Below are 18,854 nucleotides of genomic sequence, written 5' to 3'. Positions count from 1 at the left end.
CTCCTGGACTCCTTTGCCCTTCAAGTTAGTCCCCCAGGGGATCCTGGCCATCCGTTCCCTGAGGATGGTACCATCTTTAATCCTGACCTGCTTTGAGCATCCCTAATTTAGAAACATCAGTAAGTCGGTCACTACAAATATGTACATGGTATGTTCCCTTCCACGTATTGTGGACTGAGTGATACTTGAATCTAGAAACTCTCAGCTTGTGCCAAATTCATGTAATTACAGACTCTTAAAAACATTCTGTCTTTCAGGACTCATTGTTGGGGTGATCTTGAGATATGGTTCTCCCTCCAGCAGTGGCCATGACAAGCCATTCAGCTGCTCGCAGGAGGACAGACCATTTACAACGCTGTTGATCAATGTCAGTGGAAAGTTTTTTGAGTACACCCTTAAAGGAGAAATAAGCCCTGGAAAAATACACAACGTGGAACAGAATGACATGTTGCGAAAGGTAAGGATAGTTGAGTTTTTGTGAATAACTATTGACCTATTTTGTGAATGACTGCTGCATAGGTGACATTTCCTGTTTCACGCTGCTCTTTTTACCCACACTTCCCTTCTCCTCCAAACTGAGTGTATGGTATGATATTAAGTACTGTATTTCCCGATGTAATAGAACTAAATTATTTAAACTCATTCAAAAGTGTCCTCTGCATAGCATTCATTGGCAAAATTGTATGTTCTTTGTATCCTAGTGTTCACATGTCCTTTCATAACAGTTCAAGAATTAATGTATGCTCAGTATAACCAAAGCCATTTCTGTATAATTAGCTAACATTTATGGATCCACGTCAAGACACTAATTGCTACTGAGTTCCAACTCAGTCCTATAGTACAGGGACTTTTTTCTACACTTAGCATCTTTGATTTTTCTTCTCTATTTTTTTTTAGTTCAGTTATGTTCAAGGAAAAACTAGTTTCATTTCTCCCCCCTTCCATCAAATGTAAAATACCTGAAACAGGGAGTCTATATATGAACCCTAAGTTAGACACAACAGTTTTCTAGTACTGATCACTGACTTTTTACAATCGCTGGTGTATCTTCCGTTTTAAATTCTTTTGCTGTCTTGAACAATTTGGCCTGGTGTTCATTGGGTCTTGACACTTACAACTTCCACTGAAGAAAATCTGTGTGTGTGTGTGTGTGTGTGTGTGCGCGCACGCACATGCCTGTGGTTTGGGTGACTTACTCATATGGTAATTATATGCAAAAGATGTGGGGTTTTTTAAGTGTAAATGGTGTTGGCACTACAAATAAGAACCAGAAATCTGCACAAACATCATGGTTGACACCATGATAAGGGGCTTTATCCAGCACCTTCTGAATCTAAATTTGTGTTTCTGGCTCATTTAAGGAGGGGACTACCAGTTGGGACTGTTAAGCTCTAGAAGAACCCTGAATATGTTGTCATACCAAAGTTCTCCAAATACAGTGGTCTCTATTAAAATCTTCATTTCTTTGCCTTTGCACGTATATAATGTTATTTCATGGATAGTAAAGAAAATACCTAGCAAATTGTTTAACATTTACTACTTCCAAAGGTAAAATTGTAAGGATTTTATTGGCAACTGCTGTCTGTGTACTCTGTTCTTTTTTTGGTTTTAAATGGACTTTTACATTTTTTTAAAGGTAACATTTGACCCAGAAGTTTTCTTCAACATTCTGTTGCCTCCTATTATTTTCCATGCTGGGTACAGCTTGAAGAAGGTAAGTGTAAGCACTATCTGAGAATGTAACCATGACACTTTCAGCCTAATGCTGAATCACTAACAGCTAGAGTACAATCTCCATTAGTGCCACAGTCCTGAGCACAAGTGTCTTTTGTGGTGCCTCTTGCAAAGCTAGACAGTCTCGTCCATTGTTTCTAAACAGTTGGCTAGTTTTAAGAGAAAGTATATTATTTTACCATCCAATATATAGACTGCTGTATTAGTTATGTGTTGTCTTACATTATTTACCCCTGAACATTGCTATTGAATAAGCAAGATAAACAATATATCCCTGTGAATTGTCTGGTTTTCCTCTGCATTTTATGCATTCAGTGAGTTACTTTTAGAGAGATGGGCCCAAACCTAAACTGTGATCTGAACACCTCTGAATATTGGAGGATGGAAATTCAGGATTACACTTTGACTTAGGGCCATCACTTACAGTTACTTTCCTTTTAAAGTCTTGGCCCTCTGTTAAATTAGTCACACAAGCATCTGGTTATAAAGCTGTGTCTCAACAAGCCCCACATAAGATTTTAAACATGATTTGGGGGGACTTGTATTAAATTTGTTTAAATATTACAGAAGATTTACATAGTAAGATTGAAAATATTATTTCCTCCCAGAGTGGAAGGCTGTTTCGTTATATTGCTGTAGGGCTATGCTATACATTTTGTTGATGTCTGAGTTTTCACATAGCTGAGCTTTAATATAATTTTTTTTCTCATACAGAGGCACTTTTTCAGGAATCTGGGGTCTATTCTGGCTTATGCCTTTTTAGGAACTGCAGTCTCTTGTTTTATTATCGGGTGAGTGAGCTTTGTGAGATTGTGCAACTTTTATGTGCTAGTTTTAAGTTAATGAAATAAATGTCATAGCTCCCTGAACTTCAGATTTCTAGTGATTAGAATAGTGACTGTAAATTTTCAATTAGGGTTTTATTAGTGTGTCCTTTTGGCAAAATTCAGCCTCTAAAATGAAGCTGGAATTTGGTTGACTTCAAATAGGGTTTTGCTTTCTTACAGAGCTGCCGGAAACAGACCACGAAGTTTGTCCAAACAATTCAGTTCCGTGGTGGTCACTGCTATTTTCCATCCCTACAGTCCTAGAGATCCAAGTTTCTGTTGGTTCAATTAATCAGTTATGAAAACAAAACTTTACAAAATACTTGATTCTACATGAATTGGCCTCTATTTCTAATGAAGATGCATTCATCCAGAGAATAGAGGCAACTGCTAACCAAGAGTCTTGACTCAGCTTTTAGAAGCATCCTCTTTCACCTACTTAAAAATAAGACACACAAGCAAAATGGTTTTGATTGTGAATGCTTATTCTGTTAACAATGTTGCATCTTTTCAGCATGTGGACTTTTATAAGAGCTTTAATGTGTGTATATATACTCAGTAGCTGCTTTATTGCATTTGCTATCTTGAGGGAATTTCACTGCAGAGGAAAAAATAATTTAATAGCTGTTACAGTGCAAAGTTCCTTCCTTAAGTACTACACAATTCATTGGGGGAAATTGTTGGATTGCTTGTTTTAATCATGAGGACAGACTATATTTCTGACTTCCTAGGTACTAAATGACCTGTGTTGGGTAATACCACACTCTGGACTCAGATGATGAGGAAACATCTGTTGAGAGATTAGAGTTCCACTCTCACTGTTCGATACTGAGCTCTGGGCCTGGGCTTCACTAGAAAATTAAGTCAGTTTAATTACGTCAGTCAGTTGGGTGTGAAAAATCCATACCCCTGAGAGGCGTTGTGAAGCTGACCTGAGTACCCATGTGGACAGCGCTAGATCGATGGAAGAATTCTTCCATGGACCTAGTTACTGCTACTCAAGGATGTGTACTACCTAGGCCAGTGGTTTTCAAACTGCGGGTTGCGACCCAGAACTGGGTTGCGGAATGTAAGGCACTGGTCACAGCAGCTCTGGTCAGCACTGCCGACCAGGCTGTTAAAAGTCCCGTGGGTGGTGCTGCCCAGCTAAGGCAGGCTAGTTCCTACCTATTCCAACACCTCGCTATGCCCTGGAAGCAGCCAGTAGCAGGTCTGGCTTCCAGGCTGGGGTGCCATGGGGCTCCGCGCGCTGCCTGAGCACTGGCTCTGCACTCCCGTTGGCTGCTTCCCGGCCAATGGGAGCTGGGTAGGGGGGCAGTGTCTGGGCGAGAGCCACACAGAGCTGCTTGTGCACATCTGCCTGGGAGCTGGACCTGTTGCTGGCTGCTTCTGGGGCACAGCGTGGTCCACAGTGCCAGAACAGGCAGAAAGCCTGCCTTAGCACCCCCTCTGCGCCGCTGACCAGAAGCTGCTGGAGGTAAGCCTGTGCCCCAATCCCCTGCCCCGGCCCTGAACCTTCCCCAAACCTGGAGCCCCTTCCTGCACTCCAAACCCCTCATCCCCAGCCCCACCCCAGAGCCTGCACCCCTCGCCCAGAGCCCCCTCCCACACCCTGAACCCCTCATTCCTCGCCCCACCCTGCAGCCCTCACCCCAACCCTCTGCCCCAGCCCTGAGCCCCTCCCACACCCCTCTGCCCCAGCTCCCGTGGTTTGTGGGCATCAACAATTTTCTTCAACTCAGTCGCCAGAAAAAAAAAAGTTTGAAAACCACTGACTTAGGCCAATGGGAGAACCCCTCCCATCAGTGTAGGCACTACCTACGCCAAAGCTGTAACATTACAAGTGTAGATAATCCCCCCCCACACACACACACACACTTAGTGAGGCAAGGCCTACCTGAGCAGTGATGAGATGATTTTATCTTTCCTATACTCTTCAGAGCCTCACAAAGGAGACCCTCCCTGTTTTGATAAACACTGCTTTATCTTCTTTTACTGCAGGAATCTCATGTATGGTGTTGTAAAACTAATGAAGTTGGTGGGACAACTCTCTGATAAATTTTACTATACAGACTGTCTCCTCTTCGGAGCGGTCATATCTGCTACTGATCCAGGTACTGCAGTTACTTAAATTATTCCATTGATAACATATTTTTGAGGATGTATAGCTGATAATTCTATTTTTTTTTCTTTTCAGTTACATTACAATGGTAACTGTGTGTATGTACTGTATGATGTGTATATATTGGGCATCAGGAAAGTTGGTATCTGGAAAAGACTGTGCTAGTATCTGGCTAGACAACACGTTTAGAAACAAAATGTACTGATATGTTTTCCTTAATAGAGTTTTCCTTTCATGAATATAAACTTTAATTCAGTTGAATGAATGTAATCTTTTCATTTTCTGGAGAGCCTGGCTATCCCTTTATAGATTCACTGCTTGAAATGTAGTATTACTTTTTATAAAATAGGCGCAATCCTTTTTTGAAAATTTAAGGGTTTTTTTTATTTTAATATATTTTAGTATTTCAAGTATAAAGACACTTTTTTGTTTATAGCCAACTGTTTAACCTTTTTTGAGATGGTGTCTTCAAATTTCAGTGCTACAGACCCATTAAAGTTGTCTAAGTTTTGGAAACCAACATCTCTGGAGAACTGTTGTGCGTGCGTGTGTCTGTCTGTCTCTGAAGTACAAAGCAGGAACTATATTTTAAAACACCCTTTTTTTACATATTCAATATCTGTTTTTGTGAAAATGGGAAGTGGAAGCCAGCAGTTAAGATGGACTGCTGGTAGTTGGATTCACTTCTGCTTCCTTTTACATGGAAACTGGCATATGATGCGTGAAAATAAGATACACATGGGGTGAGTCTCCAGAACCTTCTTCCTCAATATCAGACCAAAGGTATTGTTCAAAAGGATTGCTTTGAATAATTACTAGTCTTGTCTGGTCCTTCTCAATTTCTGTTTGCAAATATGTTTATAACATAGAGTGTACTTTTTGGACAAGGTACTTACGAATGGTTTTATGTTTTTTGTTCTTCGTGGTGTTTTTTTTGTTTTTTTTTTGTTTTGTTTTTTTTTGAAAGAACTGAAATACTAAAGATTTGTGTGAAAAAGCTGTAAAAGCCTTCTGTTGTTTGTTACCAGTCCACAACTTTTTTCTGGCTATTTCACTGTGGAACTTGGACGTATTGTTTAAAAAACAGTAGGATTCTGGCAGAGTGGAACTCTTGCCTATTTATGTCCAATGGTTTGGAGGACTTCTTAGAGAAATTTCTTGTGTGTGAGAGAGACAGTGAGTGAGCCAGACCTATTTTGGAACAAGTGTGCCCTAAAATGGTCATTCCTCCTCCAACAGGCAATTTAACTGTACAGCATGACTCTTAATTAAATATGACTAAAGTCTTTCCCGTTTTGGTTTGAAGTTGTTCCACAGTCTATGGTTTCTGCTTCTTTAGGCAAATTGGAAAATGTCTGCTCCTCCCAGCTCACAAGCACTCACAATAAACTAATGCACATGTTCCTTCTTATTATTTTTGTAGTTACCGTGCTGGCAATATTTAATGAACTGCATGCTGATGTCGATCTCTATGCCCTTCTGTTTGGAGAGAGTGTTTTAAATGACGCTGTTGCCATTGTATTGTCTTCGTAAGTAACAATTCAGGCTTCCGCTATGTGAAATTTTCTATTTCTTGTTGTGATTTAGGTGGTAGCTGGAAATCATATAATTTTTCTAAAATCTTAATCTCCACATTTCTTTTTCTAAATGGATTCTGCCTTGTGAACTGAATTGATAAACGTTTTTGTCTATGCTACACAGGTGTGTAATTAGGGTGATCAGATAGAAAGTGTAAAAAATCGGGATGGGCATGGGAGGTAATAGGTGCCTATATAAGAAAAAGCCCCCAAAATTGGAACTGTCCCTATAAAATCAGGATATCTGGTCACCCTATGTGTAATGAATCAGGCAGAAGAGACTCACAGACTATTAGGGTTGGAAGAGACCTCAGGAGCTCATCTAGTCAAAACCCCTGCTCAAAGCAGGACCAATACCAACTAAATCATCCCAGCCAGGATTTTGTGAAGCTGGGCCTTAAAAACCTCTAAGGATGGAGATTCCACCACCTCCCTAGGCAACCCATTCCAGTGCTTCACCACCCTCCTAGTGAAATAGTTTCCTAATATCCAACGTAGTCCTCCCACACTGTAACTTGAGAACATTGCTTCTTGTTCTGTCATCTGCCACCACTGAGAACAGCTAAGCTCCATTCTCTTTGAAAGCCCCCTTCAGGTAGTTGAAGGCGGCTATCAAATCCCCCCTCACTCTTCTCTTCTGCAGACTAAATAAGCTCAATTACCTCAGCCTCTCCTCATAAGTCATGTGCCCCAGCCCCCTAATCATTTTCGTTGCCCTCTGCTGGACTCTCTCCAATTTGTCCACATCTCTTCTACAGTGGGGGAATCAAAACTGGACACAGTACTCCAGGTGTGGCCTCACCAGTGCTGAATAGAGGGGAATAATCACTTCCCTCGATCTGCTGGCAATGCTCCTACTAATACAGCCCAATATGCCGTTGACCTTCTTGGCAACAAGGCACACTGCTGACTCATGTCCAGCTTCTCGTCCACTGTAACCCCCTGGTCCTTTTTTGCAGAACTGCTGCTTAGCCAGTTGGTCCCCAGCCTGTAGCGGTGCATGGGATTCTTCCTTCTCAAGTGCAGGACTCTGCACTTGTCCTTGTTGAACCTCATCAGATTTCTTTTGGCCCAAACCTCCAATTTGTCTAGGTCACTCTGGACCCTATCCCTACCCTCCAGCATATCTACCTCTCCCCCCAGCTTAGTGTCATCTGTGAAATTGCTGGGGGTACAATTCATCCCATCATCCAGGACATTAATAAAGATGTTGAAAAAAACCAGCCCCAGGACTGACCCATGGGGCACTCTGCTTGATACCGGCTGCCAACTAGACATCGAGCCGTTGGTCACTACCCATTGAGCCCAACATCTAGCCAGCTTTCTATCCACCTTGTAGTCCATTCATACAATCCATACTTCTTTAATTTGCTGGCAAGAATACTGTGGGAGACCGTATCAAAAGCTTTACTAAAGTCAAGATATATTGCATCCACCGCTTTCCCCATATCCACAGAGCCAGTTATCTCATCATAGAAGGCAATCAGTTTGGTCAGGCATGACTTGCCCTTGGTGAATCCATGTTGACTGTTCCTGATCACCTTTCTCTCCTCCAAGTGCTTCAAAATAGATTCCTTGAGGACCTGCTCCATGATTTTTCCAGGGCTGAGGTGAGGCTGACCAGTCTTTAGTTCCCCAGGTTCTCATTCTTCCCTTTTTTTTAAATATGGGCACTATATTTGCCTTTTTCCAATCATCCGGGACCTCCCTCAGTCACTACGAATTTTCAAAGATAATGGCAATGGCTCTGCAATCACATCAGCCAACTTCCTCAGCACCCTTGGATGCATTAGATCTGGACCCATGGACTTGTGCATGTCCAGCTTTTCTAAATAGTCCTTAACCAGCTCTTTCATCGCTGCGGGCTGCTCACCTCCTCCTTATACTGTGTTGTCCAGTGCAGCAGTCTGGGAGCTGACCTTGTCTGTGAAGACTGAGGCAAAAAAAGCATTGAGTACTTCAGCTTTTTCCACATCACCTGTCGCTAGGTTGCCTCTCCCATTCGGTAAGGGTCCCACACCTTCCCTGACCATCTTATTGATTACATACCCTGTAGCCCTTCTTGTTACCCTTCATATCCCTTGCTAGCTGCAACTCCAGTCGTGCCTTGGCCTTCCTGATTACACACCCAAGAAGGAGCTCCTGGCTGGCTGCTGGGACTCAACCAGAATTGGCATTTAGAATCTGAATCTAGCAGAATATAATATTCCTTTGCTTAATGATCTGGCATAAAAGATTTTGTTGCCATCACTAACTCCTCCATTGTCATCTGACTCTTTTTTTCTTTTTTTCCCCTCCCTAGATCCATAGTTGCCTACCAGCCAACAGGTGAAAACACCCATGCGTTTGATGCCGCAGCATTTTTCAAATCAGTTGGAGTTTTCCTTGGAATATTCAGTGGCTCTTTCATGATGGGAGCAGTGACAGGGGTTGTGACAGCTCTGATATCCTTTCTTGTGTTTAACTCTTCCAAAGTGCAGGTGTGTTAGCATTAAACATTAAGCCCTGATCCTGATGAGGACTCCAGCAGGTTTCAATCATTATTAGTCAACACATTACTGAACACAACTTGCCATAGTCTACATTGACAGACTCTAAAATTGTGTTCAGTATCATGTCATCTTAGGCCTTGTCTCTGCTAGGAGGGGTTTGCTGATGTAGCTATAATAGCAAAACAGGTGGAGACACAGCTTATACTGGCAAAAGAACTCTTGCTCGTGTAGGTTATACCAGTTTCCCCAAACATAATAAGCTATGTTTTTGCAAAAGGACATTATTATTGATATAACTGCATCTATATTGGGACTTTTGCTAGCATAGCTGTGTGGATCTCGAGGGTAATTTTTTTTTTTATTCATATTCCTAACCTATATAGCTTTGCCAGCAAAATTTTTAAGTGTAGATCAGGCCTTAGTCACCCATACAGCAAGGGGAATAGCTGTATAACCACCTGTGAGGGGGTGTACCAGACCCTTTGAGGCCCCCTGGAGGACCCTGTAGTCTTACCACATCCCACCCCAGAAAAAGGTAGTAGAGTGGAGTTCTCCATGTGGCCTAGAGAGGCTTCTGGGGATGCAGCCAATCAGGGCTCAGCAGGTTAGTCTAAAAGGAGCTGGAGGGCCAGAGTGAGTTCAGTTCCTTGCTGGAGGTGGAGGAGAATGGATGGTGTGCCTGGCTGGCTGATGAAGCTACAGGACCTCAGACAGAGCAGTGCTAGCAGAGACCTGGGGGAGGAAGGAAGAGCTCCTGGCTGGCTGCTGGGATTCAACCAGGACAAGGCCCTGAGGTAAGGGTGAAGAATGTGCTGGGCCTGCGGGGGAGTGGCCCAGGAAATCATAGCAGTAACTCAGTGTACATAAAGGGACAGAGTGGATGGCTGCTATTATAGGGTCCCTGGGCTGGGACCCAGAGTAGTGGGTGGGCCTGGGTCTCCCCTGTTGGCCACTGGGGAAGTGACCTGGACTTTGATCCCCCTCAGAAGGGGAACTGAACCCTTTTAGTAGCCCAGGAGGAGAGCTGGGGACAGAAAGGCCTAGAGAGGACGTGGACATTGCCTTCAGGGAAATCGCCTTGGGGTACAGCTCAGTACCAGGGTCAAGGCCATTTAAAGACTACAGGACTAATTAAGGGCCTTAGCCCAAGGAGGGCTACAGGGAGAGAAAGGGCTTGCATATGCACTCTGCCAAGGGGAAGCTCCTGAGAGGCCTGCCACCCCTCTATACCACCTTCATACTGGTATAACTCTTTCCATACTAAGGATTTTACTGGTATAAAATATCGGTAAAAATCACACACCCTTAAGTGACATAGCTACACTAGTGAGACTTACATATAGATTATAACTGTAGTGGAAATGTACCCTTAAAGAAGCAGTTTTAACACTTGGAAGGCAACTTGGTGGTTCATATTCACTATTCCAATGCCTTAACCACTGATCCATTAATAACCCTTTCAGACACTATTGGGCTCTTGCTATGGGCCTTATGTTTAATCTTTCTACAGGAGTCTCATCTCAGATGTTATTCAAATAAAACTCAATTCTATCTTTATTGGTATTGATATAATATCACACACTTCATGTGAATTTTTTCCATTCTTTTCAAGCCTATGTCCCAATTCTACTATTGGATCTGCAGTGGAGTGCTGTACACAGGTACAATGATCAGTCTCTGTGGATCTGCTTGCAGGACTGAGGCATTGGGCCTAAAGCTTGACTGGAGTAAGAGATCATGATGCTTCATCAAACTCACAGCCTTTTCTTCTAGATATGCTGGTGTACTTTTATTCAAACAAGTCTGTCTGTCTTTGATGCATGTGTGCATCAGAAAACTGACCTCAAAGGAGTGGAAGGTGATAAATATTTTTTTAATCATAAATCCACGACATTTCATTTTGGACAACGTTTCCCCCAGTGTGTGTCTCATTACATGTTCCCATTGACCAGGCTATCTGACTGCTCTCCCTGCCCCCACCCTGCCCATGTCCTGCATAATGAAAATGCTTAAGGCATTAAGAGAGAAAAGGTGCTATGGTACCTTTTTACAGTCTGAATTTTCCGACTTCTCAGGTCGGAGTGACCATTAACATGATAATACCAGAGGTGGGCAAACTACGGGCCACATCCAGCCCACGGGACCTTCCTGCCCAGCCCCTGAGCTCCTGGCCCCAGAGGCTAGCCCCCGGCCCCTCCCCTGCTGTTCCTCCTCCCCCACAGCCTCAGCTCACTGTGCTGCCGGTGCAATGCTCTGGGCAGCGGGGCTGCGAGCTCCTGGGGCAGCACCGCTGCAGAGCCCGGCCTGACCCGGTGCTCTGTGCTGCGCGGTGCATGGCTGGCTCCAGCCGGGCGGTGCGGCTGTAACGCCGCCAGCCACCAGTGCTCCAGGCAGGGCAGTAAGGGGGCAGGGAGCAGGGCTGTTGGATAGAGGGTGGGGGTGTGAATAGGGGTCGGGGCGGTCAGAGGACAGGGAACAGGGGGTTGAATGGGGGCAGTCAGGGGCAGGGGTTCCGGGGTCGGTCAGGGGACAGGGAGTGGGGAGGGACGGATGGGGCAGAGGTCCCGGGGTGTCCGTCAGGGAACAGGGTGGTTGGATGGGGCAGGAGTCCCGGCAGGGCTGTCGGGGGGGTGGGGATGGGGGGTGGGTGTCGGGCCATGCCTGGCTGTTTGGGGAGGTACAGCCTCCCCAATCGGCCCTCCATAAAATTTCCGAAACCCTCAGGCCAAAAAGTTTGCCCGCCCCTGTGTTTAATACAGTGCTCCTCAAACTGGTCTGTGGTCTGCCAATGGTCCATAGGGAGCTGGCTGGTCACATGTTGCTGCTACTTCAATTTATATTCAACTACCAAATGTATGTATTAAAATACATAAATAGTTGTAACATGACCCATCCATTTTAGCATTTGCTCTTGCTGACGCAGGGATATTATTTGCTGATGAATGGGAGGCAGAGTGGCCAGTCAGGGAATAGAAAGGGAGGTTGTTCACAAGATAACATCTATTAAGAAAAAGCTTGAGACTTTGCTTTAACATACATGCACTGGAATCTTCTGTTAGGGTATGAAACTTTAAACTCTTCCCTTTACAAGTGAGATTCACTTCAAAAGATTTAATCTTATCCAAGTATAATACTGAAAATAAAGATTTAATTTTGTATAAAAGAACAGTAACCCGTTACGGTTAAGTCACACACAAGCTTCATAAATTTCTGCTTCTGACTGATTTTCCCCAGTACTGACACAGCTTTGAGCACTTTGCCTGCCTCTGCACCATTTTGTCATTGAGGGTCGATTAAATAAATAGGGGAAGTTTAGTCATACATTACCCATTTTTAAAATTGTTTTGATTGTTTCAAATAGTTATGCAAATAACTTGCTTTTGTTCTTTTGTTTTTTGGTAAGATACCCAGGGACTGATAGCTAGTCAGTATTGCCACGCTCAACTACGTGATTTTTTAAAAAAAATATTGTATGGGTATTGCACATAATATTTCCTTGCAAGTGCAGAGTCTGCCTGCTTGTTGTGCATACAAGCACAGTACGGTGCCCTCTCTACAATATTTTGGGCTTTGGTGAGAGAAGGGAATAATATGAAGAATAAGGTAATAGCCAAAATACCAATCTTATTCTTTGGTGTAATGTCACCATCATTGAATGGCCTTCTTCATCTGAGGTTGGTCTTATCTAACTCTAACTCCAGCCAGATTATGCTGCAGACTCTATCCTTGCCTTTCAATAATAACAATGTAATAACTTTGAGAGATAAAAGTAATGGGACTACTTAATGCTAAAGGGATTTTAATTGAAATACAGTGTTCTCATTCATTTGGCCACCTGTGGTGGTACATGGTTAATCACTTATGGCCCCATCATGATCATGGAATTCTCTGGTAAAGCCCACATGAGAGCAGCAGAGTTTGCAGGGATGACTGCTTCTCTTGTGAGGCAATGGGAGAGGTAGGGAGCATGGTCTCCAAACCTTGTGGCTCTCCAGAGGAAGGAATTGCCGTTCCTCATTAGTGCTCCTCAGCCTCCTTTTCAACCACTGGCCCATGGCTCCTCAGCACGCATGTTGCCATTGTATAATGGTGGTGAAGAGTGGGTATTAACAAGGCCCTGACAAACCCATATAGATGTCAGCTGGAATCTGAGGGGGAGCACGCTGCATACACTTGCTGCATCCTGGTTCTACATTTGCTCACCTGACAGTGGCTCAACCCAATGGTTTCCAGCTGTGAGGAGGGGCTTCTGTGGACACGAGAAAAGAAGAATCCTGCCATAGCCAGAGCAGCCTCTCCCATACCCGTCAGCAAATTAAGGATCTTTTTGCTGCTGCTAGTAGCTCTTTTGTTTCATTCTGCCTCTTAAAGCTCAGAGATGTTTAGGACCCATATTCGTTTTAGATACAATCAACTGTATGAAGTGTCCTGAATGCCTACCAGTGTTTGATGCCAGCACAGAAACTGGAAATTGCCTAAAACATTAATATGAAAGAATGCAACCAGTTTTTTCTATCATAACTATTTTGAGGTCTAGAGCAGGTGCTATTTTAAAGGTAGAATGGAAGTTGAATTCAATCTCCCATCTTTCAGGTTTCAGAGTAACAGCCGTGTTAGTCTGTATTCGCAAAAAGAAAAGGAGTACTTGTGGCACCTTAGAGACTAACCAATTTATTTGAGCATGAGCTTTCGTGAGCTACAGCTCACTTCATCGGATGCATACCGTGGAAACTGCAGCAGACTTTATATACACACAGAGATCATGAAACAATACCTCCTCCCACCCCACTGTCCTGCTGGTAATAGCTTATCTAAAGTGATCATTACCAGCAGGAGAGTGAGTTTGTGTGGGGGGGGCGTGGAGGGTGAGAAAACCTGGATTTGTGCTGGAAATGGCCCAACTTGATGATCACTTTAGATAAGCTATTACCAGCAGGACAGTGGGGTGGGAGGGGGTATTGTTTCATGGTCTCTGTGTGTATATAATGTCTACTGCAGTTTCCACGGTATGCATCCGATGAAGTGAGCTGTAGCTCACGAAAGCTCATGCTCAAATAAATTGGTTAGTCTCTAAGGTGCCACAAGTACTCCTTTTCTTTTTTCCCATCTTTCAGTAACTCTGTGAGCTTCTCAAACAAATTCCTTTTAGGCTGACATTATCTGGGCTTGCTCTTATGTCAAGGATGAATCTTTGTTTTCCTGAAAGGTTGACTTAAATTGGTTCAGCTGGTTTGTTTCTAAGTTATATGGGCATGAAAAAATACAGCTTCATTGAAGCTGAGATTTTTGTTTGTCTCAAAGGCTACAAAAATAGCCAAGTTTTGAAGAAAAATGATTCCGTAGCTTCAACGTTATAAAGATGGCATACTGGAGCATATATATCAGAACTCTTCCATTCAGATTTCAAAGATGCCTTGGTAAAAGACAGCTGGTCTTCTCTGGCTGGGTGTGCTCTAAACTAAAATGTTTCTGGACTTTTAAAAAAAAATAATTAAAAAAAAAAAACACCCCAGGAAAATCTTTAATTCAGAAACAAGCACTAATTCAGTATCAAATCTGAGAAGTGGAGTACTCAGAATAGAGAGATTTAAAATGGTTACAGCTTCTCACAATGTTAACAAACATATATTGCACATAGGGAGACAATGTAGGCTAGTGCACTACAGCCATCCCCAGATGTAAAATGGGGATAAAGTTATTGACCTCAGTTGTAAAGCATTCTGAGATCTACTGATGCATAGCACTGTGTAAGACTTTGGTAGTAGTAGTAGTAGTAAGCATTTCTAGTCATGTCTGTCTGGTTAAATGTAAAACTTTTTGATATATTTGTAAAAAGAAAAGGAGTACTTGTGGCACCTTAGAGACTAACCAATTTATTTGAGCATGAGCTTTCGTGAGCTACAGCTCACTTCATCAGATGTTTACCGTGGAAACTGCAGCAGACTTTATATACACACAGAAATCATGAAACAATACCTCCTCCCACCCCACTGTCCTGCTGGTAATAGCTTATCTAAAGTGATCAACAGGTGGGCCATTTCCAGCACAAATCCAGGTTTTCTCACCCTCCACCCCCCCACACAAATTCACTCTCCTGCTGGTGCTAGCCCATCCAAAGTGACAACTCTTTACATAATCAAGTCGGGCTATTTCCTGCATAGATCAAGGTTTTCTCACATCCCCCCCACCCCCATACACACACAAACTCACTCTCCTGCTGGTAATAGCTCATCTAAACTGACCATTCTCCAGGTTTAAATCCAAGTTAAACCAGAACATCTGGGGGGGGGGGGTAGGAAAAAACAAGAGGAAACAGGCTACCTTGCATAATGACTTAGCCACTCCCAGTCTCTATTTAAGCCTAAATTAATAGTATCCAATTTGCAAATGAATTCCAATTCAGCAGTTTCTCGCTGGAGTCTGGATTTGAAGTTTTTTTGTTTTAAGATAGCGACCTTCATGTCTGTGATTGCGTGACCAGAGAGATTGAAGTGTTCTCCGACTGGTTTATGAATGTTATAATGATATATTTGTGTGACTAATGTATTGTATACCAGAAGATGTGCAAGGTGGCCAGGTTACTGTTGCAAAAGAAACCTTAAACTTCCTCATTCTTGAGTGTCTGATATTTCAGCCTTGACATAGATGAGTTGATGCATTTAATGCTGAAATTGTCTTGGTTTTGGATTGACACTTCACACTAATGCAGACAAAAAGGCTTTTTATAAACATTAGGTATGATGGTACTAACATTCAGCCAAAATCACCAGGTGTTTGTTGATCCCTTAACAAAGTGTTTACGTGACCAAGTTTACCAAACTGCATTGCTTCCCCCTGCTGGAGACCGCTCTCTTCTTCCTGATGTCCTGGAGCACTTTCTTGCTAGCGGAAGCTTGTGGGTTTACAGGTGAGATGTTTTGGAGTCAAGCACAGAGAGATCAAACTTCTGTCCATCTCCTTTTTTTTTCACTTACCTTATTAAATCTGTTTTAGTAGGACTTCATATAAGATGCATGATTTTGATGCTAAAATGTTTTCACTTTCTTTACTGGTAAAACTACAGTGGAAAACAGCTCCTTGAAGATGTGGGCTTTTCTTATTACCTGTCAAAGTCTATGCATGTTAGAACTTGGCTCTAAGCAAGAAATGTTAATCTTGATTGTTAATTTTGTGTTGACCGCAATACCCACACTGATTACCAAGGGAGCTGGCTTTCTGTTTTTAGTTACTACTTCAGACCCTAGCTCTAAAGCTAAATAATTCTACTTGCACCTTTTGTCATCTCTGTATTACGTAACTTGAGACTCCTTAGCTTCAGATACAGCTTGGTAATGGTTCCTCAAATCCCCAGCTAAACATAATTTGATGTAGTGTTCTGTATATCTTTTCTCTCTTGGACTTAAATCAAGGACAGCTCTCCTCTCCTAATGAATCTTCTCTGAGAAGAAGTCCAGTCTACTGCACTGAGTTTCCTAAACCTAGGTATTGAAGTGATTTCTGCTGTCTGTTACCAGCAGTGTGTCCAAGCCATGCCGCTCATTTATTTTGTTGAAGACCATTTGGAGAGCTCTAAAATTTGAATTTAATAGTCTTAAAGAAATGGTTGGTTAACAAAAACATCTTTCAACTTCCCTTTTCTGTGAGGAATAAATCCTCAAGAACTAAAGAACAATGTGTTAAACCACGAGTATAAGCAAAGTGGCAGGGCAAGGGACTGTCTTTTTGTTGTGTGTTGGTACAGCACCTTACACAGTGGGAACCTAGTCCATGACTAGAGCTCCTCGGTGCAATGGTCATACAAATAATAAAGAAGGCAGTCAGGAGAATCAAGTAATTATGTTCATACTGGATTTAAGATGGTAAGCAAAGAACTTCATCATCCAGCTCTGTTTGTGTCTGTGAATCTATTGGCAGGTGTGGTGGCAGTTCTCTTTTGTGGAATTACACAGGCTCATTATACATACAACAATTTGTCAGTCGAGTCAAGGAGCCGAACTAAGCAGGTGAGACCCTATTCTTCACTTGCCAAGTGGTGTAGTGTTGATTTTTTAAGTTTTATTGTGTAATTTTTCCATGTGAATGTTTTTCTCCCCAGCTCTTTGAGGTACTGCACTTCCTTGCTGAAAACTTCATATTTTCGTACATGGGTTTAGCTCTTTTTACTTTCCAGAAACACATATTCAGCCCAATTTTCATCATTGGAGCTTTTGTATCCTTTCTTGCTTTTCATCTAACAAGTTATTTATTTTAGGTACCTGAAAACTTGTCATGCTTTTTTTGCCTTCCCTCAGCCACTCGGACATCTCAAAGAGATGATGTGTTTTCCTACAATATGCTGCTGATGCAAAAATCTTTTGAAAACAGCCTTCATCTGCCCTTGCAGAGCTAAGGACCTTATGGCATGCAAGCCCCAGGGTTCTCATGTATCTGAACAGAGCTGTGTATCGTTGGTTTATGTTCCTCAATAGCACATCTGCTGGAGACCACTACACTCCCTGCAGTTATAAGAACAGAACTTAAAGCGTCAAATATTCTGGGTGGAAAAGGTGTTTCAGAATTAAAGGATTATGTTGTCCACTCAAATCAGCGTCGACAAATCAAGGCACTATCTTGCATTAGTTAGGCCATGTCTACACTACACAATTAAGTCTACATATGTTAGGCTGACTTACAGCCACCGCAATAATTAGTGCGTTTTTTCATGTCATGTCCATGCTACCTTAAGAGGGACAGTGCCTCAGCACCAAGCACTAAGCTCCCGGCTCCCAGCATCGCCCAACCTACCAACTGCATCGCCCAACCTACATCAGCCTAAGCCTTTCCCGCCTCATTGAGGTGGGTTTACTAGGTCGGCGTAATGGGCAAGTTACAATGACAGGAGGGACACTGTAGTGTGTACGCTTACATAGGTTGACGTAAGCTGCCTTACGTGGACTTACTTTGTAGTGTAGACATGCTCTTAGACACTCCTTTGCATATACCTGGAAAATTGATTAGCTGAGGGTAAATAACAGAGAACCTACCATGCCAGAGTCCAAATAAGAGAGTGCTAACTTTCTGTGAACAGCGATGGCTCAATAAAACAAGATGAAATTAGGGTTCTAGGTTTTTGTGACATTGGGTTTTTAGCTAGCCCAGAACACATCTGGCCTTAATCCACCTCTGATAAAATAGAAGATGGCTCAGTAAAGTTGACCTTCTCCAGGTTTTAAAACACAAGGAAGTATGTTATATTGCCTGACATTTATTTTACTTACAAACACACCCCTATACGGGTCAGACCAATGGTCCATCTAGCCCAGCATCCTGTCTTCCGACAGTGGCCAATGCCAGGTGCCACAGAGGGAATGAACAGAACAGGTAATCATCGAGTGATCCATCCTTTGTCACCATTCTCAGCTTCTGGTAAACAGAGGCTAGGGACACCATGCCTGTCCATCCTGGCTAAAAGCCATTGATGGACCTGTCCTCCATGAACTTACCTAGTTCTTTTTTGAACCCTGTTATAGACTTGGCCTTCACAACATCCTCTGTCAAGGCGTTCCACAGGTTGACTGTGCATTGTGTGGAAAAATACTTCCGTTTGTTTGTTTTAAACCTGCTGCCTATTAATTTCATTGGGTGACACCTAGTTCTTGTGTTATGAGAAGGTGTAAACAATACTTTCTTCACACCAGTCATGATTTTATAAACCTCTATTATATCCCCCCCCCCTTACTCGTCTCTTTTCCAAGATGAAAAGTCCCAATCTTATTATTCTTGCCTCATATGGAAACTGCTCCATACCTCTCATAATTTTTGTTGCCATTTTCTGAACCTTTTCCAATTCCAATATATCTTTTTTGAGATGGGGCAACCACATCTGCACGCAGTATTCAAGATGTGGATGTACCATAGATCAATATGGAGGCAATATGATATTTTCTGTCTTATTATCTATCCCTTTCTTAATGATTCCCGACATTCTGTTAGCTTTTTTTGACTGCCACTGCGCATTGAGTTGATGTTTTCAGATAACTATTCACAATAACTCCATGATCCCTTTCTTGAGTGGTAACAGCTAATTTAGACCCCTTTGTTTTCTATGTATAATTGGGATTAT

At 42.7% G+C, this 18,854-nt stretch overlaps 1 protein-coding gene across 2 annotated transcripts in view; it reads left to right on the top strand.

The window, feature by feature from the left end:
• The window catches only part of SLC9A7 (solute carrier family 9 member A7), a 134,708-nt gene that overhangs the window by 70,384 nt on the left and 45,470 nt on the right, over positions 1–18,854 (top strand). For both annotated transcript variants that reach the window (XM_073353345.1, XM_073353354.1), the window contains exons 2-10: positions 258–457; positions 1,637–1,714; positions 2,449–2,525; positions 4,563–4,675; positions 6,107–6,212; positions 8,563–8,704; positions 15,554–15,659; positions 16,667–16,755; positions 16,848–16,961. In XM_073353345.1, the coding sequence (XP_073209446.1) occupies positions 258–457; positions 1,637–1,714; positions 2,449–2,525; positions 4,563–4,675; positions 6,107–6,212; positions 8,563–8,704; positions 15,554–15,659; positions 16,667–16,755; positions 16,848–16,961 (1,025 nt within the window). The remainder of the gene's footprint in view (positions 1–257; positions 458–1,636; positions 1,715–2,448; positions 2,526–4,562; positions 4,676–6,106; positions 6,213–8,562; positions 8,705–15,553; positions 15,660–16,666; positions 16,756–16,847; positions 16,962–18,854) is intronic.

Source organism: Lepidochelys kempii, chromosome 1 (genome assembly GCF_965140265.1).
Source record: "Lepidochelys kempii isolate rLepKem1 chromosome 1, rLepKem1.hap2, whole genome shotgun sequence".
In the NCBI taxonomy this organism is placed as follows: domain Eukaryota; kingdom Metazoa; phylum Chordata; order Testudines; family Cheloniidae; genus Lepidochelys; species Lepidochelys kempii.
Note: the sequence above shows the minus strand (reverse complement) of the source record. Positions and strands in the feature narration are given on the sequence as shown.